Source organism: Nothoprocta perdicaria, unplaced genomic scaffold (genome assembly GCF_003342845.1).
Source record: "Nothoprocta perdicaria isolate Ctin4 unplaced genomic scaffold, notPer1 scaffold_76, whole genome shotgun sequence".
Taxonomy (NCBI): Eukaryota; Metazoa; Chordata; class Aves; order Tinamiformes; family Tinamidae; genus Nothoprocta; species Nothoprocta perdicaria.
This window is the reverse complement of record NW_020456043.1, coordinates 1,924,788-1,952,586: the sequence shown is the minus strand read 5'-3', so window position 1 is coordinate 1,952,586 and position 27,799 is coordinate 1,924,788. Positions and strand designations below refer to the sequence as shown.

The following is a 27,799-nucleotide window of genomic DNA, read 5'->3' as shown; positions in this document are numbered from 1 at the left end:
GGCGCCGCCGCCACCAGGGCGCCCCCTGGGGGGCGCGCGGCGGCGCAGCAGCGAGGGCGACACGGGCAGCGGGGCCGCGAGCCCGGCCGCGCCGCACATAAAAATAGCACTTTTTAAAAACACACTTTTAATGACWGCAAGGCAAGGCGATGAAGGCCAGCCCTGCGAGGGGGCAGCTTAAGGACAAAAGGGTACGGTTTCAGAGGCTGCCAAGTATTGCACTCCCTTACTTCACAGTACTGAAAAGTCTATAAAAGATCTAAAAATAAGCTCTAAAAATAGAAATAGCTCATAGATGTGTGCATATTCATGATTTGAAAATTTCAGTTAAAGTCCACAGAAAAATAACCGTCTCCTGAGATGAGGGCAGAAGGCGCAGAGGGCCGTRCCCGCAACGCGCTGACTCCAGCCGCTCCAGGGCCCGAGCGCTTGGCCTTGCCTGTTCCCCGGGCTGTTAATACATGTTCGGGCCGCACCTCGTGTGGGAGGAAGTGGCTTTTGCAAGGGGGTTGTAGCTTTTACCGATGACAGGCAGCGCTGCTGGGGAGCCGCGAAGCCACCGCGGCGCCCCGGGGAGGACGGGGTTCGTGCACAGCCCTGGGACACCTGAGCACGGGCAAGATCTGAACCTGCAGCTAGTCCTGCTGTGGCTGAAAGAGATGGGCAGCACGTCTTCTCTTGGAGGAGCTCATAGGGCCAGGCATGGCCTTGTCTGGGAAAAATAGATGCCATCAGAAAAAAAAAAAAAAAGAAGAAAATAAAACATTAAGCCCTTCCTGTGTCTCAAAAACATCTCAGCTCTGCACAACAACTCAGCAGCCAGCACACCTGCCCTCCAATGCTAGCGTGCTCCCTCGTGCATGTTAGAGAAATACAGAAAAGTTTAAGAAAAAAAAAGTATGGCATGCTGCCTGGTAGCAAACTACCCACAGTTATGTGTGTTACCCAACATCCTGTGAACATCTGCTTTAAAAGCATTCTGAAGCACTTTGTCCCTGGGGCCACTATTTTTTTTTTCCAGCAATTATACAGAACACACCAAGACACTCGGTTCGCTTCGCACCAAAGTTGTTCAACAGCTCCCTATGTTTCAAGGTGCCTTCCCAACACGGATTCTCTTTCAGGTGCACCTTGATACTGCTTCAAGTATAAGTAAGAGTCCACAGCAGGAAGCAGTATGTTTGAGGCTCCCTTTTTCCCAGACATGGGAAATGGGAAGCCTCCCTGACTCATTGCTGTTTGGCTCAAAGGAAGTCGTGTGCAACATGACTCAATTAAGACAGGTTTCTGTAGCTTCCCACCCTTCACAATTGCCTTTACTAGGACCATTTCCACTGGATTGCTCAACATGCTCTACAAAGATAAGCTCCAGCATTACCAGTATTGAAAGGGAAAAAAATGAAATAAAAAGAATAAAACACCACCCACTATACCTCCTGATTAGTGCTGACTCCCAAATTCAGGTTAGATACATGACCAGTCATTTTTGATACATTTTGATTTCACAGCTGTACACAAACCAGCCTGTACAGAATACACATCTGAATCACATATCTAAATTGACTTGGATTTGGTAATCCTCCGTCAGGCTTACTTTGCTCTGAGACACACTATGTTCAGAAGGCTCTGCATGTTGTTTTCAGTCTGTGATATAGCCCCTAATTTCCTATTTACAGAACCCTTAAGCTTATCCTTCTATCTCCATTATTTAATGCAAGTCAGCAGACTGAATGCTCCAAATCCACTTAAAGAGAGATGTCCAGAGAGCACCCAGAGAACCTCCCCGCGCATGTGGGTTCTCCGAGAAACGTCCCGTCTCCACAGAGCGCCAGGAGGAGACAYGGGAAGTCGGTGTGGGCAGCGCCTGCCATGGCGGTGGCTCCTCGGGCTCCACCTTTGGTCCACAGCTGTCCTGGGAGCCTGGCCAAGGCTCTCCCTGTTCGGGCGAGCGAGGCAGCCCTTGGCGCGACCCGGCCGCATCCTTGTTTCTTGCAGATGTGGGTAGAGCGCCGGATCTTATCGGGCATCACAACTCCTTTCTTCAGGAGGCTGGTAAGCTGTGTACAAGGCAAACACTGCAGCAGTTGGGTCTGTGCGCAGCCCTGCCCACGCTCACCCTGCATGCAGCAGGCACCTCTTACCTTTGAAAGTCATCAGAGGCTGCAGAGTTCATCCATATGAAGGTAAAACCCCTCCGAACCTGTCACTCAGAGTTCAAACCTCTGCTTCACTTCATCTGCAAYCATTTTGGCAATGGCGAGGGAGGAGGTCGCAGCAGGAGAAGGGGCATTTCTGACGTGAAGAATTCGGCTTCCRATGTCCCCGCTGCCCCCGTCAAATACAAAGTCATCTACCAAATTCCCATCGCTGTCCAACGCTTGGGCTCTCACTCCAGATGGACCCCTGCAAATTAAAGGGAAAAACTCATCCTTAGAGAGAAAATGTTGGGAGTTGGAGCTTGCATCTAACCAACTTCACTGAACTATGACCAGGCCCAGAGTGGCTTCTTTCAGACATGTAATACAGGATCCAAGAATTAAGGACACACACCTTTAAACATACATTTAAAAATCACACTTTTTTGCCTGTGGATCTTTCTGTGCAAGAGGGRCCTATTGAAGCTTCTACATTTCACAGAAACAGGAAAAAAGGACAAAAGTTTGTGTTATTCTACATCAAAAAGAGGATCTAAAGCAGAGTGGTATGGATTTTAAAGTTATAAAAGTTCCAAACCTTTGGCACATTTTTATGAGAGTTTAGAACACAATATTTAGCATCAAGATCAACAATAACAACACAAACATTTTCCTTTCTTGACAGAATTGCTAACTGGAAAAAATACAAATATTAACTCACAAGCCATTCYTGCCTTCAGCCCATGAACACATTGCACCATCTGCATTACTGTGGTTTTCCCATGGAAACTAACGTGCAACACACCCTTAACGTGTTTTATAGCTCTGCAACTTGTGCAGTTCCCAATCACACACATTTCGTTTGACAGCTAAATAGATGCGTGATTATAAGGCTCGATAAGACTGCTACAYTGCCAACATCTTCATATCATGTGCAAGAAACAGGGAGCATCTACACTCATTAATCCCGCTCAGCCCATTAGAAGTTCACAATCATTGCTTACGCATCTGTGGTCTTCGCTATCACAATATTGAATGTCTCAGTTTTTTAAAGCACTTACTGGCAAAGCATTCCCTCCAGCAGAAGTTTGGAAGCGCTATAAACCTCCTTTTGCAGGTGAAACAGCAAGGCGAAAAGCAAGACTAGAAACTTGTCCATACAGATAAGTTCTTCAGCACACTTTGGTGGTAAAAAAGGAGGAGGAAAGAGTGGTTTCACTTGTTGGCACCCACRGCGAGCCCAGGTAAGTGCACCCACTCAGGAGATTTTCTGGGTCATCACACTACAAATTACATCTACTGAATTTCTTCACGTGGACACATTTTCAAGGTTTGCCCAAGGCTGAAATGCAGAGCAGGGAGTTGAGTCTGATCATCCAAACCTCAAGGCAGCATCATAACCAGAACCATGGGGCTGCAGCTTCTCCAAAGCCAACCACACTCTTCCTAAATCCCCTGAGGACACAACTACTGCCTTCCTGGAGCTTCACACAGCAGCTCTCTGCCCTTCAACAAGCACTAGGAGTTTAAGTGTTAATGAAGCCTTAAAATGCAGCAGAAAGATCAAGCTTTTTCATGTCAGGTCACTGAATTTTCCCCAGTAGTGAGAAACCATAAACAATGTACTGATACCTCTGTGGTGCTGCTAAAGAGTTTCTGTGACCCTCTGGTGGCAAAAATAAAGCTACTACATTTCACTGCCTAGGAAATCTGCTTTCGTTCCCCAGCTACCGCTTGTTCTGCCCTTCAGAAACACCTTACTGGGTGTTTACCAGCTCAGCTAGTTTCTCAAATAACCATAAACACATTGTTCATTCCGAGTTAGAAGGAGGACCAAGAGTATCATTTTACTGAAAAGAATTTCTGCTATTCTATCCTTATAAGAACAACATTCATATTGGGTGAGATTAAAGACTCATSTAAAAGTACTTTATGTCCAACCATAGTCAAATACTGATATGATAAGGACAGGAAAAACATAGAAGACGTCTTTCAAACATTCTCCAATCACAAGCAATTTGCAGCTCGGAGACTTCACCTCTCCAGTCCTGAACAGTGAGTTTCTTCTTTTCCATCTCTCCCACAAGGCTCAGACTTGAAAATCTTCCACCAAYGCCAGGGAGATCACAACAGTGACCCAGCCTGTCTAGTTTTAAGTCTCCARAGCAACAGGGTAAATATTACAGTGCTTAAGTAGTGCACCATAAGCTACTAATTCTTGCTATTATAAGACACCTTTATAAGTTAACATCTGTGAATTTTATCAGTGTGAACGCAAATCACGCTGATCCTACTAGATGTGTCACTACGAAAAGAGACATTTTTGTGGTGAATGTCACATAACATTAATTTCAGCCTACAGAAAGTACATGAAGTCAAACAAATATTTTTCAAACTAATCTGTACACAAGTGTACACAATAYAAAAAGTGTTCCTGGACATCTGAACATTTCTGTATTTTGGAAATGTCTTTCAGAGTAAGCTAATGACGCATTCACTAGCGTTCGGAACAGGAGCTTTAAGAGGCCCCTGGGTGCTACCAAGACAAGTGTTCTTTACCTGAGTACATCATGGACGGTGACCTCGGGGATGAACCTCTGCAGCTGCTTCACCTGCGCGCTCAGGAAACAGGCTCTGTACATCTCGCCCACGCCGTACGAGAGGTTACGCAGCACCAGCTTCCATAACCCGCTACAGACAGGAAAAAAAGAAGTAACTACAGCAAAACTGCATCTTTCATGAGAAATACAGCCAAACTCGGGAACTGATGCTATGCACAGCCTAAGGGAGCAAATGCAGTTGTACAGGAAAAGTCCCCATTCCCAACGTTAATGATGTGACCAGTGCTTTCTGTTTGAAAAACGTAATTCCCCTTTCCCACATCAACAGGGCTTGCTAAGAGAGCTCTGGTGCTCCAGGTAAACTGCTTCTGTGAGACTTTAYTCCAGCCTGGTTCTGGTTCTTCCTACACCCAGGATTTTTCACTGGCCTGATGAAGTAGTAAAAGACTGAAAACCCAGAGAGGGAAACCCCTAGAAACTTCTTCCCCCACAACCATTCTGAAGACCATCACACTCCCGAAACCTCAGCTTCCAGTCAATTAATTTTACTAGATCTTTGCCAGTCTTGTTTGCTTACTTTGTTTTCTCAATACTGCCAGTATTAATATCCATAGACAATAATCAAGATGCTTCCAACCATTTCCTTTAATAAATTGCCTTAATTCATGCTCTTGCCACAAAACTATTTTTCCAGTTCCCTGATCTGTCTTGCAGCCCCTGCTTGGATTCTCCCCAATATTTCCACATCCTTTTTCAAGTCTGATTTCTAGAGCTAAGCGCTCAGCAATAGTCTGTCCAGTCCTTTACAGAGGAGCAAGATTTCTCTTCTACAGATATTCTGTTTATTTATGCTTGCACTTTCAGCAATGATTCCCAATTCCTCTCAGATGCTACTTCCAAGACAGCTTCCCAACCTGTGTTCTTGGCTCCTAATATATCTTCTTCCATTTGGATGTTTTCTAAATGCATACTGATGGTCTGATTAAATTTAAYAAGGCAATTCAGACCTCTGTGCAGTCTTCTTTCCAAGCACCCTCGTGGAGATTTTATCACACTGTCTACATTGATCAAAATATTACATTGCCCTGGACCGAAACCAATTCTGGAGGAACTCTGCTCGCCAATGATTTCCCATCGGCAGCTGTGGCCACAGGCCTGCAGAGACCTGCCCTGCTAGTTTCAAATAATTCAAATATTATATCACAGGAAGTCAAACGTCTTGCAGAAGTCCACCCATATCAGAGCAACTGCCTTTAAACAAACCTAAAAGTTGGCAAAAGCAACAGCAAGGTTTTTGACAAGAGCTGGCTTCCCCAGAGTCATAACACCCGCACRCAGGAGCCCAAACGATTACCTGTACAGAACAGCATCCAGAAAGTCCGCAGGGCTGAAGTCCAGCAATTTGTAGCCCTCTCGCTTGAAGGCCAGCACTGCATTAGGACCAAGCCAAACGCTGCCATCCATTCTGGGTGTGAAATGAAATCCCAGGAAAGGAAACCGAGGATTAGGAACCTAAAGCAGGATGGGACAGTTACTGCAGCCGCTTCAAACCATATTGGGGAAACAACCGCCCAAACACCCAAACCATCAAATTCCTCCAGGAACCAGGAACACATGAGGGGGAGAATACAGACATTCAAAATTCACCAAGTGTGATGCAACAGGTAAAACAAACCAAAACACCCTACAGGAGTTCTGCTCCCGATTACAGGAAATAACTTAAAATTAACAAAAGAAATAGATCAATGTGCCTTTTCTATTTCCAAACATTACGGCAAAATAGCTACACAACTGGCTCCTGCACTTTTTTTTCTTCTAGTTAATTGCACAGGGAGAGCATGTTGCTAACTGAAAACTCTGAAGAACAGAGCATGGCAGAGTGAGACCATGTTTTAGGTGAAAGCAAAACAGACAACAAAAGATGTTTTACTGACTTCCCGGAATATAAATCATCCCACAACAAAACCAATGACACACAAATGCCATCAGCAGTAACTACCCGACAATACAATTATCAAATGTGAGGAAAACTGCACCATTCCTGTACTGCTCAAAGCAACATGCAGATAACAAGTCTGATTCATGGGAGTAATAAGGATCTGTGGTTTCTTTTTTTGTTGTTTGTGGATGAAATGCAGTGTAACTGTGCATTGAAGGCCGAAATAGAAATATCCTGCCTGTACGCACAAGTACAACTCAGTTTTTGCAGGAATACAGCAAAGACATCTCTTCCTGAGCTGACACTTCAAGTTCTTCAGCTGTTTAGAACAGGTGACTCCAGAGGTGACTATTTCACAGTCTGGAATTAAGAAAAACTTTGGTATCTATAAAAAAAATAGTGCTGTTATAACCACAAAATTGCTTCAACATCAGTTTCTTTCCTGCATTTGGTGCATTGCTTTTCCAAGTAAAAACAGGCATTTAATATTTTCTGAGCTTTGTGGAACCACTCCACAAATTGCTTTTTATTTCTGGTACCAGATCACAGACAGATTCATAAATCTGTGTAATCTCATTCTCATGCTTGGCCCCACCAGATCATTTCCGAGAGGTCCCACAATTTCCCTGGGGCAACCTACTCCAATGTTTACAAGGCAAATCTAAGGTCATGTTCTGCAATCTCAACTTTTGGAATCAGTACACAAAACTGAAGCTTATACCCAAGTAATTTATTATTTATTGTCTTCCTTCATGGGCTTTTGAGTCCTCTCTACGGGTCTACACCATAACTTACAGAAAGAAGCCAAGCACATGGTTATCCAGGTAAATGTTTCATTCTTTCCTGAAAAATCCTACAGCTAATTCTTTACTTTTTAGAAAACAGACAACCAAAGCCACTGGCTATTTACAAGATATAGCACTTTTACCTGTTCCTTTTACCTGTACCTGTTAACAAAAACAAGCTTCCCTGTCAGAAAGCAGCAGAAGGTATATTCAGAATCACATCACAGTCTTCATTTTACCACTGCCCTTGTTTCTATGGTTTTAGCAGTTCTCAAACACATTGAGACACACACCTCAATGCCAAAAATAGAGAGTACATACTGGGTAAATGTTTCCTTTAACCATATAGCACTTCTCTGGTTTTAGCACCAAATAATCTCCACGGAAGGGCACGATACGAGGTTCAGGGCTGCAGCCGCTTATTTCGGACAAGCGGTCCGAGTAGAGTCCCGCACAGGTCACAACGTGTTGACAGGAGATCTCCTCACCCTAGAGGGGAAAATAACAACCAACACCTAGCTAGAAATTCAACATCTGAACTTAAAAAATAAAAACAACTCCAACCCACTTATCACCTACAAGCCTCAGAAAAGTAAGTTGAGATCAGAAGGGAAAAAAGCAACTATGCATGTGCAAAACAGGCTGAAACATTTCAGTGGTTTTATATATATCCTTATAATATTCTCCTTTTTCCCTAAAGGACTCTTCCAAAATGAGAGCTCATTAGCCAGGCAGGATCAGAAGGAAAAAAAATAAATAAATAAAGGAAGAGACCTACTCAGGGCTTTATTACGGATTACATAAGAATCAGGGCAAGAACCAAACACCTCAGAGCGTGAGACCTCCCTCCAGGAAGCCCAGCATCTCCCCTGGCGTTCTCTGATTCCTACCCACATCCTACAGGACCACGATSACAGTCCAGCCTGCAGCTCCACAGCCAGGTCTCTGTCACCAGAGAGGACATTAGTGGCGGTGCACCGGAGCAACCACCATGTATTTGGTTAAATAAGGTTCTTAATTGATTTCATCCCACACACTGGGAAAGGTYTGCAATACCAAACGGTATCCAGAAAGCCACACGTGTTCATAGCACACAGTTATACAGAACTGTTCAATATCTAAACACCTTACTATATAATTTWTTTTAATAAAGTATTATCTACATACCTATGCTACTTGTTTTCAAATAYTACATTCCTTATTTTTCAACTAAATGTATTTCCATAAATTTTGTTTAAGTTTTTGGTGAGGGAATCTAACAGCCTTTGGAGGTTACTCTTTAATGAAAGAGGGGAAACAGAACAAAAAAGAAACAGTAACTTGAAARAGTATGAGTTTAGGGGTGAGTCTTGTCTTCTTTTCTCTCTCATTTGTGTCTTTAGGAAGTAGCTATCTATTCCTGAAGATGGAAAGATTACTCATATAGTTGCTGTTCAGCACTAACTGCTGTGCATGAGKGCCTCCTGGATAGGCACCTGTTTTATTAATTTATCTCATAAAATTTATCTCATAACTTCCTTATTATAAATCAATTACAAATGCCTTCTTATCATTTGAATAGAAGCCAAAGATTGGAGAACAAAATAATGTGTGTTTCTTACTAAGTCAGTCCATGGAAAAAACAAACATAAGAATATACAAACCAAAAAGATAAGGGGCGCAGACAGTAAATAAATGTTGCACAGCAGAAGGAAAAAGCCATAAATACTTTCATTATTATTTACTTACTCAGTGAAATCTGAACACGGTCACATACTTTGCTAGGTACTGACTGAAGCTGTGACTGAAGCTGTCTTTTAGACACACTTCTACTTCTTCAGACCACAGCAAACATGCAACTAACCAACACTGATCTAATCCTTTTTTTWAAAAAAAATGAAAATAATAAAATTCAAAAAAGAAAAAAACAAAGAGGAGCTAGCTAAAGCACCAGAGCTCAACAACAATTTTTAAGAAAGAACAGCTTCCTGTTAAGAAATTAAGTCTTCAGCTTAGTTCTTACCTTGGAGTTCCTAACAATGACTGGGTATTTCAGCCCTGTAGACAAGAGAAGAAATTAATAAATAAATTAATAAATCTAATTAATAAATAGAACACCTAACAGAAAACGGCCAGAGTGGGCAGCTTCTCAGGATGATGGTTCTTCCACTGGCAGATYTGGTGCTCCGGAGCAAACATTGCACATAACTGGACTTGTGAACCAGCCGGACTGCCAGCGCAGCCCAGCCTGCCCTCGGGAACAGGCGGAAAGGCACCGGCACCAGCACGCAACGCAACACTCGGCTGAACGTGTTTGCACTGGGAATGAACAACCCACTTCCTCTCTACTTCCTCTCTTTCACTGGCATTTTCTTTGGTCAACATTTAACTTTTCTTCTGAAGGGTGACCTGCCCTTGTTTGCCCAATGCTCTTAACATTATTTTGTCTTTCGTCTAAATATATCGCTAAGAGTCAGGGGGGCTAAAACACAGTTTCAGTTACAGGAAAGGAGTTTTGGACAAAATCTCACCATCTTCATTCTCCGAAGAACTTTCTTTAGCCATCTCCATGTTTGTCACTTCAAAATCAGTCAGGATTGTCCCACCTGCCTCCCTGAAGTCTTCAGCGTAGGACTGGGCCACTTGCTTGTAATTCACAATGCCAGTATATGGAGAATCAAGGGCCATTAGACCCTGAAACGATGTCAAGACACAGAAATACAGTTAGAATTATGTGTGCACTGGGGGCTCAAGTACACAGTATATTACATCTTGTATAACGTGCCCTGCTGCTGAGATGAAAGTGCTGCTGTCTCCCCATTTCTGATGTTTGTTAATAGTCTCCATGCCAGTTTAGACAAAAAATACCAAAAAATATATAAATACATAAAAATAAACACAATCCAATTCCTCTCCAACAAGTTTCTAGCTGGTCCTACTACCACTCATAAGCAACAAGTCATACAATTATACCAACAGGAAACAGCCAGATGAATCAGTGTGGAGCACTTATATTCAAATTTTCCTCAGTCAAGGAACAAGAGCAAATCTGCATTCCTAACTGCTCACATGTCTCCTGCTGTTAAAATAACCAAGCTGTGAAGTGCTACAAAACAACTATGTATATAGGAAGCACCTGGGTTAAAATGAGCTCCATCCAAATTTGTGTTTGCAGATAGGAAGGAATCTTCATTGCTGMACTATCAAGTTTAGCATCAGTTATACAATTTTGTTAGAAAGGGGCAGAACCACCTCAGCATAAACTCAGATATAACAGCTCTGAGCTGGGCAAAGAAAAAGTGTATCTATCAACGACAAGAACACATGAGAAAATACCTGCAAGTAGTAGGAGAGGAAAACAAACACACAAATACAATTGTCACTGCTTTTTTTTCCTCCCTGAAAGGAAAGAACACCTCTGCACTAAGCTGAGAAGGGGATGTAGATCCAACAACTTGCTGGCTCTGTCCATTTGCCTATGGTTTCAATCCTGCAGTGGGATTATTGAGTCTTCTTTCCACTTTGACCCAAGTAATTCCGATTCCTTTTGGAGGCTGCAAGTGAAACATGAGCTGCTCTCTCTAATTTACCAACATAGGCCCTTGTGATGCAGCCAGCTCATCACCTGCATCGAGTGCAGGAGCAGCTCCGTATCATTTCAGCACACTGGGAACTGAACGAGTGGATGCACAAGAGAATGAGCGCAGACAAATGGTGGAAGACTGGGATGAGAGCAGGTGCCAASAAAACAGATCCTGCAGGATCTCCTAAAATTATCACAGACCTGTCTAATTTCTGTGCAACAGCACGTGCATATGAAGGACTGCATTGTGCTACACAGTTCCAAAACTGAATGGATATATTCTTTTATGGCAATTATATTTCTTCTGCACTTTCAGGGCCTTTCAAATTTGTCACACATGCAAATTACCTGAAGGCCAGAAACACACGTGTAATAAATTCAAAATAACATCATCTGATAAACTGGTAATTTATATTCCACTTAAGAATAAGAAAATCCCTTACCCTGCAGAAGGGTTCTTTTGCTTTTATTTCTTTGGCTCCGATCAGCTTCAGATCTCGGACATTGTTCTGCAGTCCTCTTTCATATAGAGCTTTGAGTCTTGGAATTTCTTCKTGTTCAACAGCTACAATTAGCTTCAGAAAGGATGACAAGGCACACCAGAGCAAAACAGAGAGGCAGCTGAGGCCAGGAAGCAAGCCCAAACTAACAGGTAAGCAATAGTCAATGTGTGAACAGTGATTATAATGCCAGGGAAAATGTTGTAGTTTGTGCCATTAATGGCACAAGATTCTACAAGTACCTACCATTACCAAGAAAGCACTAGTGTACTAAGGAGGCAGTGAAAAACGTTAAAATATAGTTTTAGAGATTATTCATGGATAATATTTTCTAAAAGGACTATGTAAGCATAAATCTGAATGGGAAAGAAGGACATATGATACATATCATATGAACATATGATTTTAAAGAGCCACTGGGATGCTTCTAGACATTAAGTCTAGCATAATCCAAGATGTGCAAATCTCAAACAGTTTTGATAAMAGAATAAGTAGGTGTGCTGACATGGTCTCTAGATTAGACTGCACTAACCTCRACTCATTTCAGCACAGAGTTAGCTCTCAATTGTCATGAGGAATTTATCCAGGCTGTGAATTACCTGGGCCACGAACCCGAGAGCTGAGCTCACACAATCCGTATCAGCCAGGGGCAGCTCAGGTCTAGCACTGCTCTAGGCTTCCCAAGCCTTTTGTTTAAGGCTGGCCTTAGAGCCTCAGCATTATCCTCCCTGGAGCAGAGGTTGTTGGGGAAGATGACACAGAAGCAGCCCAACTCGGGCCCACAGTTGCAACTCCGCTGTCCCACCCCATATCTTTGAGCTCTGGACTCAAACGAGGCTTGCAAGCTCCTGTCACTGCACAAATCCACAGTGCCACCTTGTGACCTAGCTCAAGAAGCACATGCAGGAATGCTCTGATGAAAAAAAGTTTTAACAGAAAAGTACTTAAGAAGAGAAATTCACGGACAATCACAACAGACAAGCCAGAACAGGCTCAGGGAATATCCTGSGCTGAAATATGCTTGAAGCTGGGATAGTTAATAATGATCTCCTTTCCTTGTCTAGTTCTTATCCCTTCCTTAGACTCCATTTATAGGCTCTCCTGGAAATAGGATATAGGGCCAGGCAGACCCTGATTTGAATCAGCACAGCCATTCTTATTTCCCCAGCATTTTAGACAGTTATAGCTCAAAGTAAAATAGCAGAAATGCAGGTAGCTGGGTCCCATCTGGGGCTGTATTCAAATCAATGAGTTTTTTCAGAGCCTGGTATGCCAAGAAGCACAGCACATGCATGCTGAAATCCTCTGAACTCTCCAGAGATAGTGGTGCTCTGTAGCGCTTAGCTTCTTCCTTTACCTGAGATAATTTAGTTCAGCCTCAGTTACTGAGAACTTATCACCTAGGCCCAGAGAAGCAACTATTTGAACTACTTTAAGGATGGGGAAAAAAAAAGGAGAGAGGGGAAAAAGCAGCTTTTGACTTAAAGTAGCTAAAAGTTGCACAAAAGCATCTTCTAGTTGAAGATGTGAAAATACCACAGTCATATCTATGCCGTACATCATAATATACACTAACAATGTCAGTTTCAAAAGACAAAGATGTGCAGCAGCTCTTATACCTTCCCACACCGTTTATAGGGAATCCCCTTCTGGTCACAGTACTCGTAGCAAAGGGCTGCCCCCTGCACACACAGCTTGGCTTTCAGTGATCCCGGCATGTAGTAAATCCCACTGTGAATCACACCGCTGTTATGTCCACTCTGGTGATGCGCTAAATAAATAAAGGAAAATAATAATAAGAAGTGTTCTGTTAAAACACACAATCCCATGACTGAGTCATACCTTAACTACAGTAGCTACCACAAAAACAGGGAATTTAAGGTCCTGCCCTAAATAAGTCTTACAAGAGATCCTCAAATAAGATCTCAAAAGTACTGACAAAGTACCGGTCTCAAAAGTACTGACACAGCAGCACCTAGTTAATGATAAATAATCACACTTGCAGTCAACAGCAATTAAATGGCAAACCTTTCTTCCAAGGGCTACAACTGCAGGCCGCAGGATCCAAAATAACTTCAAGACTCAAAATAATCGCGAGAAAGTGCCCTCCCTAAGCGGAATGAGTCCTTAAAGGCCTCATTTGGTTTAACGGCAGTGCAGTCCTCAACTCCTGGGAGATGCTGGCAGGCGGGAGGACCTTTCAGAAAATCATGAGCCACATTTGCTCTGTGCTGTTGATAACTAAACAAAAGGGAGATAAAAACGTCAAGAATGTACTATATTTAACTTTTTATTCAACTAATCTGGGCAGGTTCTCCCTTTTACAGTAGTGACTCACAAAGGTCGCCCCTGCTTCGTACTCTGGCACCGCTCGCTCCTCACGGCCCAGCTGAGGGGTACCCTCCATTTCCCGCCCTCTTCACCCACCGCCTCCTCCCCGGCGCCCCGAGGAGCCGCCCCGGCCCCGGGCCGTACCCAGCTCCGTCTCCTTCTCCAGCACGACGAAGCGCAGCGCCGGGTGCCGCAGGACCAGCTCGCGGGCCGACGCCAGCCCCACGATCCCCGCGCCCACCACGRCCACATCGAAAGTGCTGCGTTAAAAAACAAATACATAAAAATGAAATAATAAACACATAGATAAATAAACCAAAGACACCACGACACTCCTCCCTAGCCCAATCCCACCTGCGCTGGCGGAGCGACACCCGCCACGACAGGTAGATCCTGTCACMTCCCGCCCGCCTCAGCAGCGCGGCCGCCGCCATCTTAGGGGCGGCGATGGGCTCCAAGCCGCGCCCCTCCRCCTCCCCCTTCACGTCCCTCTCTCCTCCTCTTATTTTTATTATTTYCCCCTTCCTCTCTCCTTTATTTATTTATTTATTTATTTCCCCGAGGTGATCATGCTGCCGGGAGTCCTGGCGCAGCCCGCGCGCCGCTGGAGGCGGTTGTTGCYGAGCGGCGGCCGCCGGCGCTTCTGGGGGTGGCTGAACGCCGTGTTCAACAAGTAAGGAGAAATCGCCCCAAAATGAGGTGCCTGCCGCGCCTCGGGGACCTCACCCCCGCCCAGACGGTCCTTTTGACACCCTCCGTGCCCCCYCCAATCAAATATTTGTTCAGTATTTTGACCTTGAAGGCAATAAATTTACCATAACAGCAAGTGAAGGTATCTAGATGTGTATTTTTATTTTCCTTGTGTTTTGGCAGGGTGGACCACGAGCGCATCCAAGCCGTGGGGCCCGACCGGGCGGCCTCAGAGTGGCTGCTGCGCTGTGGCGCCCTGGTGCGCTACCAGGGCCAGCACAAGTGGCAGCGGGACTACAACGGGCTCCCCACGGGGCCCCTGGGCAAGTACAGGATCGARGCCATCGACGCCACCGACTCCTGCATCATGTACAGGGGCTTTGACTACCTGGGTAAGGCTGGCACAGCGGGGCAAAGGGCCTTAATTAGGGCTTCATTCCTCTGACTGAGTCCAGGAATGAACAGTGCCTTCTTTCTTTATTTATTTAGAAAGATATAGAGATTTTTTTGATTTTTTTTTTTTCTTAAAATGGCTTTATAAGCATTCAGCAGTTKCTCAGATTTTGCTGGGGATGTGCTGTGAAGCAGAGAGAGGCTGGGAGCTTCCTCGGCCCTTCCCTGAAGTGACCTGAGCAAATGCCCAAGAGATTTATGCTTTCACTGAGTTCATTGTTTAGTACGTGGTAGCACAAGGCTCTGTTTTAAAAATTCCTTTTTTCTCTAAACCATTCATCTAAATTATGACTTGGAGGGTCTGTAAAGACTTCGATAGTGTTTGTTCTCCAGTCATTCATGACATCTTAAAGGAGTGGCGGGGGGGAAAAAAGCTCTTAAGCTTTTAATAAAGTCAGAGCCAGGTTTAAAAAATATTTTGTGTTTCCTTTATAAGCAATGAGGAACAATGAAATAATGAGCATACTTATTGTTTTTTATTGCAGTGGACCTTGAATGTTGTGCATTATTACATTATGGATTCAGAATCCTTGCTTATCAGCTGTACCTGTAAAGTTTTCTTATTTGTCCATGCCAAAGATTTTTAAATCTTACCTAAAAGAGGCAAACCTCTTGTTTGGACAAGGCAGGAGCAGGCTGCTGTGTGTTTCTCGAGGCACTGAAGTTACTAAATTTGCAAGTAAGAACTTCCCAAGCAGTCCTGGTTGTCCCCAGTATTCCAAAACAAACACTCGTTTTGCGTTTCCAGACGGCCTYGAATACGTTACAGAAATCAAGCTGCAGAAGTGCATTTACATCCAGGACGAGTGTCTGCAGAGGCTCAGCGACACTAAGAATTTGCAGAAGAGTCTCCTGCAGCTGAGGATCATTTCCTGTGGGAATGTCACGGATAAAGGCATTGTTGCGCTTCACAGGCTGACGTAGGTGAACGCTGAGCTCCTCTCCAGCACCCTGCTTCGCTTGCTGTCACCATCCGTCAGAGCTGGCTTGTTGATTAAYAACACGCTGCAGCTCTCCCTCCTCAGCATTCACTGCCAGGGCTGGTCTGGCCATTTCTTTCCACTGATGGGGTCACCCTGAGCAGCCCCAGGTTGAGTCCACAGGGCCCTGACCATCCTCAGGTCAGGGGTTGTCCCCCTTGACCTCCAAGTGCTGTGGGTAGCTCCGAAACAACATGTGAATTAACACCTATGTATTAAGGAGCCTGCGTAGCAATGAAGGCTGTAGGTAAGAGAGCCTCAATCTTGAATTAAGGCTGCTGCAGTCTTGAATCCATAGSTGTGTTTGCATCTTCAGAGCTGAGTGCAGCATCCCTCATTTATACTTGCAGTAATTTCCATAATGTGGATTATTGCACAGGTTCRTGGGTTCTGCTCACACGGCCTTTGCGAGAGCAGGGCTAGCAGTAACAAAGGCAGCTTTCACATTCATTCCCTAGGTTACTTTTGCTTGAGAATAAGTAAATACTGATCACCTTGATCTCTGACTGATTTCAGGCAGAGTAAAAATTCCACAGCATTCCGTAACTTCTACTGTTTTTTTCTATACCCTTAACTGCTTTTTATCACTTTATCACTTTGTTTCACTTCTTCTGTAGCCTCAGAGGGCTTGGGGCAGTGCTCTGGTTTCTGATGTTCAGGTTGGGGAGCAGAACGCGTTTGGGAAGTGGRCCCCCTCTAGCTCTGAAGTACATCCATTTGTGCTGTACTGAAGCATGGTCTTTAGTTCAGAACTGTTCATTATGCAGGATATAGGCATTTATAAAGGCATGATGTGGTGAACTGGATTTCATGCTACAGTAAATTATTAGTAAGGACTTCCAGTTTGGCTAAAACCACTACTTAAATGCAGTTTTAAAGRAAGCTTGATGGTGTTTGGGGTTGGAATCTCTTTTTAAGCTGTGTAAACACTTACATAWTAGTTACTGATTATTTTTTTTCTCATATATATTTATAGGAACCTTGAATATTTGTATTTGAGTGACCTTCCTGGAATAAGAAAGAAAGAATYTACAGTGCAGATGCTTCAGCAGGCATTGCCAAACCTAGAGCTGGAACTGGATTTAGAATAAAAGCAATTGCATGTAATTGAGAGGTATTTTATTTCATAGTGTTTATGATATGTTGCATAAGTTACATAGCRTATACTACTATATTTCCAGATATGGAAGTCCAAATTATCTCTTGATGTCTCAACAGCAGAGAAGGCAGGCTTCGTACTTAATACATGTTTTAAAGTTCTAGCTTTATCAGAAAGCTGTTAATAATGATATTTTAAATTAAAAAGGTTTTATTGCACAGAATGGGTGAGGATTTAATAAAATAGCTTATAGTTTTTTTTATCCTGTTGGGAAAATGGGCTGAAATACAGATGAGCAACCTGACCTTGCCATAAAAAATGTGCTGATGAACTGAATGCATCCGCAGCTGCGGAGCAGGTAATTTTTGATATGCCCTTGCACACACTCCTGCCATATGCTGACAGGGACTACATTAGCTGTGTATGCCACATTAGTTATGGCTGTTATCAACCCTGCTAAATAAGAGATGATTCATCTTCAGAAGGAATGTATTTTTAGCCAAATTCCTGGCTTTGATGCCCAGGGAGAGAAAGGCAGTAGGACATTACTCCAAGACAGCAGATTTCATATTTTCTTGGGCATGGATASCTCTGTGCAAGTCAGAATCTCTGTCTGTGTCCTGGGCCCCTACTTCATCCTGTCTCCCAGCCCAGCGCAGGCAGGAGCTACACCAAGAAATAAAATCTCACGGAAAGGGTCTAGGAACTGACTCCAGGCTGTCCTATATCTGCTTATAACAGAACATAGGTGCTGTGTTATCTTACAGCTGTGCACGACTAGATGACTGCTCATCCACACAGAAAACACTATCCCAAAGTGTTTTGGTATCCCAAGGCTTTTGAGTATAACATGAACTACCAGTGTTCAAGATTAAAATACATTAATGCATGTACCTGCTTATGAAGGCATGATATGAAATAAAGCTAGGCAGGCACACTGTGCAGATGCACTGTGTGACCCACTGAAATCGCTTTTACTGTTGCTGTACTCATAATGGTTCTGGGAAATTAAAATAAAATGCTTTGGGTTTCAAGCAGTAAGAGAACGTTCCTTGTCCAGGGTTAGAACTTTATACAATGAGCAACAGAAGATAACAAAAGACATCCAATAAACTGGAAAATCAAACTACACTTTATTCAATATCAACATGATATTACATCCTGAGATTAAAAAAAAAAAATCTTTCTAATACATATACTTAGGAAGAATTTCTGCCTGTGTCTGGCTAATGTTAGAAGTTAGTTTTTCCCAAACTGTTTTTGATAAAAAGCATTTCTGTAACACTGTAGGGAGGGGATTTCACTGTTGATGAAAAGAGCAAATAAGAATAACCTTACAATGCATGGAAGAAGCAAGCAGTAGAAACTCTGAACAGACTGAAGAATCAAGAGGTGGTGTTAATTATTTGTTCCCCAGCTGATAATGACGCCTCTTCAGACTTCCATCAGGCCTAAGTCATTGCACTTCTAATACCCCACRAAGCTCACAGCACAGACCTGTCTCTAGAGCAGTGCTGTTTGAGCAGGTTCAGAACCATGGCAGGGAGGTGGCCTTCAGGCTGGGCCAGCTCCCAAGTCTAACCACACACATACCTCGCTTCCTCCCATAGAGGACAGGTCATTCCTTGCAGGATCATTTACTTAGCACTGTGCACTCCAGGCTACAATATTCCTGTCCTGACACTGTGGGACTCGCACTGATTTATTTGGCATGGCGGCAGTTCTGCTGCCAAGTCTGAAATACAAGCGAGAGAGAGGAGTTTGTAAGTTCACACTGGAAATACTACTTTGCAGTAATTCTGCACCAGTAAACAACCATGACTTAAAGCAAGACAAATGTATTTTCCTTTGTACACAGAACACTAACATAAACTTGGAGTTCTTTCTGTGCTTCACCGTCCTTCCTTTAGTGGCCCAGAATATATAGCTTTACAGACCACTTTTGTATTTGCCATAATGTACATTGATCTAGTTTTTGACCAGATATCCTCTTTTTATAAACTCAGAATGATATGAATCTTGAACAATAAATAGTTCATGATGTTCTGCCGTCCAGTTAGATGTTAGGGAAATGGTAGTTCGATTTCCTTGTTTTGCAGAAGTTCTTCTTGCTGTCCAAAGCTGGTAGAACGTTACTACTGGTTAACTGAGGCAGATACTGTAACTAAAGCAGAAATTACATGTTTGCATTTCTTTGCAATGAGAATAAAGCATGCATTTCATTAAAAAAAAAAAAAAAAGGAAGATAAGCTATAAAACTACTCACACTGCAATTCTACATTTTTCAAATTAAGAGTGCACTTGCTTGTGCTTTACAACTGGACTGCAACCAGAATTGCCTAGTAAGAATAAATCGTAGTCCAGGGCAAAAAAAAAAAAAAAAAAAAAAAAAGGTTACTGTTATTATCCCACCATCTGTCACAAAGGGAACTGGGCATTTTGCCTTCTTGCTAATAAGGGATCTAAATGCACGAAAACATTCCAAAGAATTCCAAATTAAACAAGGCCGTCACAAGGCCAATTTGGCCAGCGATCCTGCAGGCCAGCAAGGCAGATGACTAGATAGATAAATCTGAGTTTTCACATTGCTCTGCTGCTTATCCTCAGTGAGTCAGTGTAGCTGCAATCCAGAATTCAGTCTGTACTGAGCTACCTCTTTAACCAGGAGATTCATTCTCACCCTGGGTAAAATTAAGATCAGTGTGATGCTGATCAAGAGCCCTATCCCACCTTTAATTGTCTGCATGAGCCCACCCGTTGGGAACCACCAATCAACAAGAAAACGCGTTCTATCATTAGCAGCAGAATGATAAATGCTGCAATGAAATATTACCCCCGGTAGGTGCTTCCGAGGCAGCCGGGCTGGTTTCCGAGACACTTTTTCATGTTCTTTCCCCAGTTCTCCTGCTTCCCTAATGCTGTCAAAGTAGGGATGCTGCAGCAGCTGCTCACATGTCTGCCTCTCTGCAGGGTCCATGTGAAGGCAACCCTTAGAAAGGATGAAGGACCACAGAGAACATTTGTTAAAAGGCCTGCACAATTCCATCCATGGAAATTCCATCTATGTTGGCCATCTATGGCCAACAAGGATCTGCAGGGATATATGTGTTAATTGTCTGCTTGTTAAGGAATTCTATGAGTCTGATTTCAGAGTCAGCGTGAAGCTTGCAAAGCAAAGCAGTTAATTAAGCAGCTAATATGAACAATTYGTATTTCTGACACGGAGCAACAACTGAATTGAAGCTAGAGGGACACTCAGGATGGCATGGAGCAGTAAAATGTCAAGCCTCAAAAACAGTTAAGTCCTAAACTTTCACATGAACTAGAACAGCTTTCGTAAAGGTGTTGTGATCTTCTGTATCACTAGCTCTGTTGTTGCTGTGCTCAGGGTAGCTGGTAGTATCTATCACCATGGCCTCCTGCTAATTTGTGCCCATCCTCACAGTTTCTAGTCCATGCATCTTAGTAAGAGAATAATTTATCTTCCACTTCCATAGTAAAGAGAACAAGAAGGAACGGTATTAAACTGTATCAAGAAGGAAAACTTTTCTTACAGCAAAAATGTTGAGGATCTGGAGTCTTCGTTGTGAAATTCTCTATTATCAAACTTGAGGTGATATTAGACAAACACTCATGAGAAATGGTGTACATAGTGCTGCATATGATTCAGAGGAAGGGATGGGCAGAAAGTCCTCTYCAAGTCCCTTCTGGCTCTGTTTTTCTATGAATTTCTACCTAAATCTCACCCATTCACTACCTGGGTTAGCAAAACTAATGGATAAGCAAAATCATTTGCTGAGTCTCAATGCAGAGCTCCTGCCCTAGCTGTCGTCTGCTTACCTTCATGAGAGCTAAAGCAGAGTATGAAATATTGGGGAATTTCACTTCTAACGGCTCCTGGGAAAAAAAAAATATGTTATGTAGTTGTATTAACTACTTTTTCAGTCATCAGGGTGTAACACATTCCAAACAACAAAATGCATCTGATTCATGTGGCATTGGTGCTTAGGCTGCCCACTGTGCCACCAGAGCGAGGAAAGCGAGGAGGAGCAGAAATAAAGGATTCCTTTGCTTGCTTTTACACAGGGATCAGTTAAAATTAAGTCATGAGAGGGGCTCAACTAGCTCCAGAACACATTCCAGCAGAGGTGGCCAAGCAGAAGGCCGGGCGAAGCTTTTGAGCAGGGAAGAGTTCTGCATGGCAGAGCTAGGGCTAGCTGAGCTAGGGAGGCTTCTCCAGCTCTAGTTCCAAAGACCCCAAGTCTGCAAGGACATAGGCTTAATCTTTAAACTGAAAAGAATTACTCATCTGTTTAAAACTAAACATATGCTTATGGTTTGGTGGGATCAGACCCTTGGATTCTCTGGACAGGACACAGTGTCCATGTTTGTTTGCCGTTTGTACCAGCACAACCCCCTGAGCTGGGTTTTTTTAATATGGAGTAATAACTAGATAGAAGAGGATAGTTTGGGTATGCCCAGACCACGGGGTCTTAGATGCTTGCAGCAAGGATTCAAAGTCATGGAAATGGTTTGTGCTTCACTCAGTTACTCCTTTGCTTGCTCTAGTATTTAAGGGAGGTGAGGACATCTCTAAGGGTATATTCTGGGGAAAGAAAAGCAGGAACATTCTCTGCCCAAACACTGTCTCCTTAACACTGCACATACACAAATACACTGCTGGCCAGCACGAGGCTGGAGGGAGCTCTTACCATATCCTCTGGGTCTGGAATTCTTACCCCGCTGAAGTACTGGTTGGTGCTGAATACTTGCTGGTGCCTGGGAATAAGATCCCCTTTGACCAAGAAAAAAAAAGCAAAATTAGATTACAGAATCACAGAATCCCAGAATGGCTGAGGTTGGAAGGGAGCCCTAGGGATCCCCCAGAGCAGCCCCTGCTCCAGCAGGGACACCCAGAGCACGGGGCACCCGGGCGCATCCAGGCGCCTTGGGAAGATCTGCAGAGCAGGAGCCTCCGCAGCCTCCCTGGGCAGCCTCACAGGAGAGGAGTTCTTCCTCAGTATCATAATGCACCTCTGTCTCCAAAGGAATTAATTTGCTGTTTTAACAGCACCGGCATTGAACAGGTTTATTCTACAACAAGGCTGACACCTCTGGAGAGAACTTCTGAACAGACGGAGATCCACCAAACAAGCTGATGAAGTTTTCATTTGTGAAAATGAAATCATCTGAAATGGAATGGAATCTGAAATGGAATCATCTTTCCATGCAGCCCGGGCTGCCAGAGCCTGAGCACGGGCTGTGCAGGAACGTGTCCCAGCCGCGGAGCCAGAGCCCGCGCGGAGCCCGAGCTGGACACTCAGCAAGGTGAAAATCAGCAGYCACCTCCCCTCTCTCCTCCGTGGGAGGGAGCAGCCCAGGGCCTCATGAAAATTTAACTCGTTTGGAGGGGATTTTTTGTACACACTTGAGGATATTGTACAGAAAAGGCGCCAGCAGGGACACGCGGTCACTTTGCCCCAGTGCAGCTTCACGGCCCTTTATGAAGCTGAGAGGCCCATAAGAGAACAGCTCAAAGCAAGCAAAATGTTAGGGCCAAATCCATAACAAAAGGGCCAATCACAAAATACACATCACAAAATACAATCACAAAACCACTATAATTATACAGCTTTGAACAAGCAGCTTTCTTCTGGAAACTCTGCCTCAGTCCATCACCTGGGTCAAAATGGAATCTCTTCTGTCTGAAGTCTTATAATTAAGAATAAATTATAACTCAACTAACATTTGCTCAAATGTGTTGCGGAAGATGAAGCAATTAGATTTAACAATAGTTCTAGCTAAAGAGGTTATTTTTAAAGTCATTAGTTGCCTTTCCAGTTTTCCAAATTGCTTAGTACAAATTATGATTCTCAATTCATTTTAATATATTTCAGCTCAGAAGTGGTGGTTCATTTCCGTCCACCCAAGGAATCAGCTGTTAGACACCAACATTAGACCGAACCAGCAGGCCCGGATTAGTTCAAGTTTTACACAGGTTTKTGCTCTTTTGCTCAGCCTCTGTTCCAAATCCAGATTGACTCCTAGATTTCCTGGGTGAAGCAGCAGGTGGGAGGCTCAAACCTTTGGATGTCCCCACTCTTTCCATATCCATAAATAGGTACCTGCAGTGCTTATGAGACCTCCTCCAAAGCTGTGAGGATCCAACCAGTCCTTACTCAGAGGCAGGGACCACTTTGCTTGATGCCAAATCCTGAAAAATTCCCTGGCTCTTTCAAATCTTTCCCAAAACACCTTTAGCTCTTTCTAAAACAGGTACCTCATTTCTCTGTCTGTATGGTACCCACCAAGCTGTCCTTGTCACCACCAGCTGCAGAAGCATCAACCTCCCCCAGTCTGGCTGCTCCCCACAAGCCCGGCAGCCACCGAGCTCCCAGCCAAAGGACCAGCAGGGACCTCCAGTGGCCACCAAACACACTCTGCACCTCTCAAACTGCACGGCCTAGGAGCAGAGCCAGCTTTCCAGGGGCCACACCAGTGCTGAACAGAACGGAAGGCCATTCCAGGCAACTGCAGGTGATGACCCTGCCTCTGCATCCCTGCCCATTCTTCCGCTGCAGCATGAAGCCAATTCTACCCCACACAGCTTCTCCTGAAAAACCGTCACCTCCCAGGTGGATGCCAACTTCAGCTTGCTAAATCTGCAAGGAAACTACACAGCATCTGTTATCCAACTACAGTATCCTACAAGAGACCACATGTGACGGATACGTTCCTTTCCCAGCTCATCCTGGCCTGTACCTTACATGMAGCCCTGTTTTGTTGCTGACCACCAGCGACCGATCTAATTCTGGCAGGCGCCATCGTCCTGATTTCTGTTCTCACTGAGACTTAACAAAAACAGTCCTCAAGGCTGCGTTGTAAACAGGGAGATAAGGCCGACACACTAACCTAAGTCTTTGAAGTTAAAAATATGACTACAAGCCAATCATCTTATTCCATAAATACTYGGACAGCCTGAGAGCCCCTTTGAGCTCTCCTGATACGGCTGCAGCCTGCACACCAGGATCTCCCCTTGGGCAGGGACGCCTCTCAAGGTTACTCCTCGAGGTTCCTCGAGAGATCTKCCTTTCCACAGCAGATTTGTGGTAAGTGAATATAGTGCGCTTTCTTTCTTTCTTTCTCTCTTTCTCTCTCTCCCTCTTTCTTTAACTTTACTTTGTAACATAAGCACCCTCAGTCATAAACCGTTGACCAGGTCTGGGACTAGGATTGGATCCAGCCGCACCCAGACTCCTCTCAGAAGGAGCCTGGAGAGCAAGGGGGTCCAATCTGAACCTCGTGACCCAACGGGAGAGTATCCCAAGATAACTGTGTATTATCTTGAGCCTCCATGCAGTGAATAATAAGTGACCTTGCCATAGAATCTCGTGAAATCATTGTCCATATTAATAAATCCTGTTATTATTTCTTTCATACGAGTGAAGTGCATTTGTCACTCACCCCCGCCACCACTCGTTCCTGACACCACACACAAGACGTGCTGGGAAAACCTGCTCCCTCAAGGAGACAGTAACCCCCTGAATGTGTCCAGTGTCTCTGTGTGGCCAGTATTTCCTCACAGAAATACATCGGAGATGAGCCTGGCTTCGGAAACGCCGGGGGAGCATGAGCGCGCGCCGAAATCCTGTCCACGCCAGGGAGAGGAGCTCATCACAGCCCGGACCCCGCAGCGAGCGGCGCGGCTGCCGCGGCGCAGACTCACCCAGGGTCCTCCGGATGAGGTAGAGCTGGTCCACGTCCGAGCGGCCGGGCCACAGGGGCGCCCCGGAGAGCAGCTCTGCGAAGACGCAGCCGATCGCCCACACGTCCACGGGGGGGCCGTACTGGGTGTCTCCCACGAGCAGCTCTGGGGAGCGGTACCATCTGGTAGCCACGTAGTCTGTGTAATAATCACTCGGTCCGGCTAGGTGGGGGTCAGGAAGGAGAGAAACAAGCAGGAATATGGGATCAGCGCGATGCAAAAGAGCTGCCTTGAGTTTTTACACATCTCGACGTGTAAACACACAGCAGCAGCCCTGAGCAGGCGAGAGCCACAGGAACAGTATGAGTCACTGGCCGCCAGCAGAACCCGACTTCGGAAACACTTATGATTTGGCAAAAATCAGAACCATGTTTTTCTCAAAAAGAAAATATGCAGAGCTCTGCAGTGGGCCCCTGCGTCAGCCTGCATCAGCTCCCAGGCCTCACATGACTTGCCTGAACAAGAGCTAAAAAGAAAATGCAGGGGGGTTTATGATGATGGAAAATGTGAAGCTATTGTTTGCAGAGACAGCGGCTGCTGCCAGGGGGCTCCTCCTGCCAGGAACTCCAGCTGTGGCTCCAGCAGCACAGAAGTGACTACAGGGCAGCACGGAGAGGCCCAGGCCAATCTGCACCCACTTGCAGCAGCCACAACTGAACTGCACCATTAGGGTGCTCAGGACCCTCGTTTGCAGGGGGAACTGTCCGCACCGTGTCCAAGTCAGGTGCCTTTAAGCTGGTTTGAGGATCTCTACCCTGGCACCTCCAGGGCTTTTATAGCAGAGCCTCTCTGTGGAAACCARCCAGCCCTTACACAGGATGATTTACACAAGCATCACACAAAGCAGGTCTTTATTGGGCCTGGAGAGCCTGATCCTGCGCTTTATTTGAGCTTCCACRGGTAACAATCTATGTATGGAACTAGTGAGCACTCACTCAGAATGCGGGCAAATCCGAAGTCACAGAGTTTGATGACCGAGTGCTTTGTTATCAGGATGTTTTCTGGCTTTACATCCCGGTGGATGCACTGGAAACAGAAAAAAAAAAAAAAAAAGAAAAAAGAACAAAGTTAGAAGCAAGTATTTACCCTGGCCTTTGATAAAGAACCTCTTACTATCACCACACACTCCTTGAAAATTGCGCAATGAATTTTAACCAGGCAATCATTGCTGCTGGAAGTGAAGATTCCTTAAGAGCAGCTGAAGTCACGTGAGATGTGGGCATCACAATTACTGTGCTTATAGCCACCTTTGGGAAGAGATACTGTGGAGGTTTCAGCCTTAAATTTAGGCCTGACAAATAGTCTCTGTTGCTCAAACTGGCACCTTATTATCTTCTGCCTTTGAATGGCAGGTGTGCTGTGCTGGGACACCCAGGTCTAGCACAAATCATCCCTCTCCAGCTATCGTAAACTCAGAAACTCAGCCTGGAGTTTCCTGGCTGAGCTGCTGGTAAATTATTTTGTCCCCTGCTGAAGCCTGAAAAGCTGCTTGTGAATCGAAGTCACTGAATTCCAGAAAAGAGCAGCTGCACAAAACCTCATTACCTGTGATCTACAGCAGGTCAGACTGGAACTTCATTTTTATAAGTCATTATGTCTTTCAGACTGAGAAAGGGAACAGAAGAAATGAAACAAAACAACAAATCCTGGAAGCAGGACAGACCTATAGCCAAGTTCCTGTGGCTCAGGCGCACATAATTCTCCCTGCAAAGACAAAACACCCACTCCAGARTGATCTCCTGCCTGCCTCTTAAATCTCAAACCCTGCCTGATAAACAGAAGSCAAGCATCACAGCTAAACCTGCCTAAAGACCTTCTCCAAAATGGCCCTTTCCTTCCCTGCTTCTGAAAGCAGCMTCACAGCTTTCTACACGTTTTTACCACAGAGCTCACATCTCCTTCTAACAGAGGAGTCTGTAAAGCATGTTCTCGTATACTTAAGTTTCACAAAATTTTAACTAGTGACCGGCCCCAGAGCCTCTCAACAGAAGGACACTGGGAAATCAGCAGGGGTTTGCCCAGGTCTTGCTTAATCAGACGGAACTCCAGTTTTCTGCAGTTCTGGCTGTGATGGATGACAAAGGGAACACAAAGGATATGTTCCTGTTCAGCCTGGAAGGTGACCTATGTCACTGGTGTAAATCACTCCTTGACAGCAAACACAGGGGACATGCATGAGAGAAGATCAGCCAGTGCAGATATTTGCTAACAGTTCAGATATATTTTTTCTATTAAAAATGGAAAATTTCATCAAACTTCTCATGAACRCTGTGTAACTGGGAAAGCAGCAGCAGAATCTGCATCTTTTTAAAAGCCATGCTGCAGCACTCCTTGGTGCTATATAGGTGACTTACATTGTGCTTATGGCAGAAGTTCACAGCTTGGAGAATCTGCCAGGTTATGCTCCTCACGAGATGCTCTGGCACCCTGTTTAAAAAAAGGACATTTTCAATTTAGTCATTCAAAATCACGGAATCACAGAATGTTCAAGGTTGGAAGGGACCTCTAGAGATCATCTAGTCCAACCTTCCTGCTCCAGCAGGCACACCTACAGCATGTGGCACAGGGTGGCATCCAGGCGGGTTTTGAAGACCTCCAGAGAAGGAGACTCCACAGCCTCCCTGGGCAGCCTGTTCCACTGCTCTGTCACCCTCACAGTAAGGAAGTGCCTCCTCACATGGAGATGAAACTTCCTGTATTTCAACTTATACCCATTTCCCCTTGTCCTATCACTGGCCACCAATGAGAAGAGCTTGGCCCCTTCCTCCCTACATTCTCCCTTCATGAACTTATACATGTTAATCAGATCCCCTCTGAGCCTTCTCTTCTCCAAGCTGAACAGGCCCAACTCACTCAGCCTCTCCTCATACGAGAGATGTTCCAGTCCCTTAATCATCTTTGTCGCTCTCCGCTGGACCCTCTCTAGAAGCTCCAAAATAACTTTACTATTATAGGAGAAAAGACAGGAAGGCCTTTGAGTGACAGAAGATCACACAGAG

At 44.6% G+C, this 27,799-nt stretch overlaps 3 protein-coding genes across 3 annotated transcripts in view; 1 reads left to right on the top strand and 2 right to left on the bottom strand.

Annotated features, from left to right (window-relative positions):
* Window positions 1-1,094: 1,094 nt before the first annotated feature.
* Window positions 1,095-14,247, bottom strand: L2HGDH (L-2-hydroxyglutarate dehydrogenase). Its single transcript, XM_026051498.1, has 11 exons — window positions 14,168-14,247; window positions 13,958-14,073; window positions 13,102-13,253; window positions 11,426-11,557; window positions 9,931-10,093; window positions 9,423-9,457; window positions 7,742-7,909; window positions 6,051-6,208; window positions 4,695-4,826; window positions 2,142-2,403; window positions 1,095-2,057 (listed from the first exon to the last, which is right to left on the bottom strand). Exons 1-10 carry the CDS (start codon window positions 14,245-14,247, stop codon window positions 2,208-2,210), a joined length of 1,332 nt encoding a protein of 443 aa, XP_025907283.1. The 3' UTR covers window positions 1,095-2,057; window positions 2,142-2,207.
* A 119-nt stretch (window positions 14,248-14,366) lies between these two features.
* ATP5S (ATP synthase, H+ transporting, mitochondrial Fo complex subunit s (factor B)) lies at window positions 14,367-18,062 on the top strand. The gene is made up of 4 exons (XM_026051561.1): window positions 14,367-14,486; window positions 14,687-14,895; window positions 15,705-15,876; window positions 16,913-18,062. The coding sequence occupies exons 1-4, from the start codon at window positions 14,383-14,385 to the stop codon at window positions 17,025-17,027; spliced, it is 600 nt and encodes a 199-aa protein (XP_025907346.1). The 5' UTR covers window positions 14,367-14,382; the 3' UTR covers window positions 17,028-18,062.
* Window positions 18,063-18,464: 402 nt separating this feature from the next.
* The window catches only part of CDKL1 (cyclin dependent kinase like 1), a 14,298-nt gene continuing 4,963 nt past the window's right edge, over window positions 18,465-27,799 (bottom strand). Inside the window, exons 3-9 of the mRNA XM_026051560.1 lie at window positions 27,155-27,227; window positions 25,736-25,826; window positions 24,762-24,962; window positions 21,748-21,830; window positions 20,876-20,932; window positions 19,869-20,024; window positions 18,465-19,199 (exon numbers count right to left, since the gene is read on the bottom strand). Coding sequence (XP_025907345.1) covers window positions 19,092-19,199; window positions 19,869-20,024; window positions 20,876-20,932; window positions 21,748-21,830; window positions 24,762-24,962; window positions 25,736-25,826; window positions 27,155-27,227 — 769 coding nt within the window. The 3' untranslated portion in view covers window positions 18,465-19,091. The remainder of the gene's footprint in view (window positions 19,200-19,868; window positions 20,025-20,875; window positions 20,933-21,747; window positions 21,831-24,761; window positions 24,963-25,735; window positions 25,827-27,154; window positions 27,228-27,799) is intronic.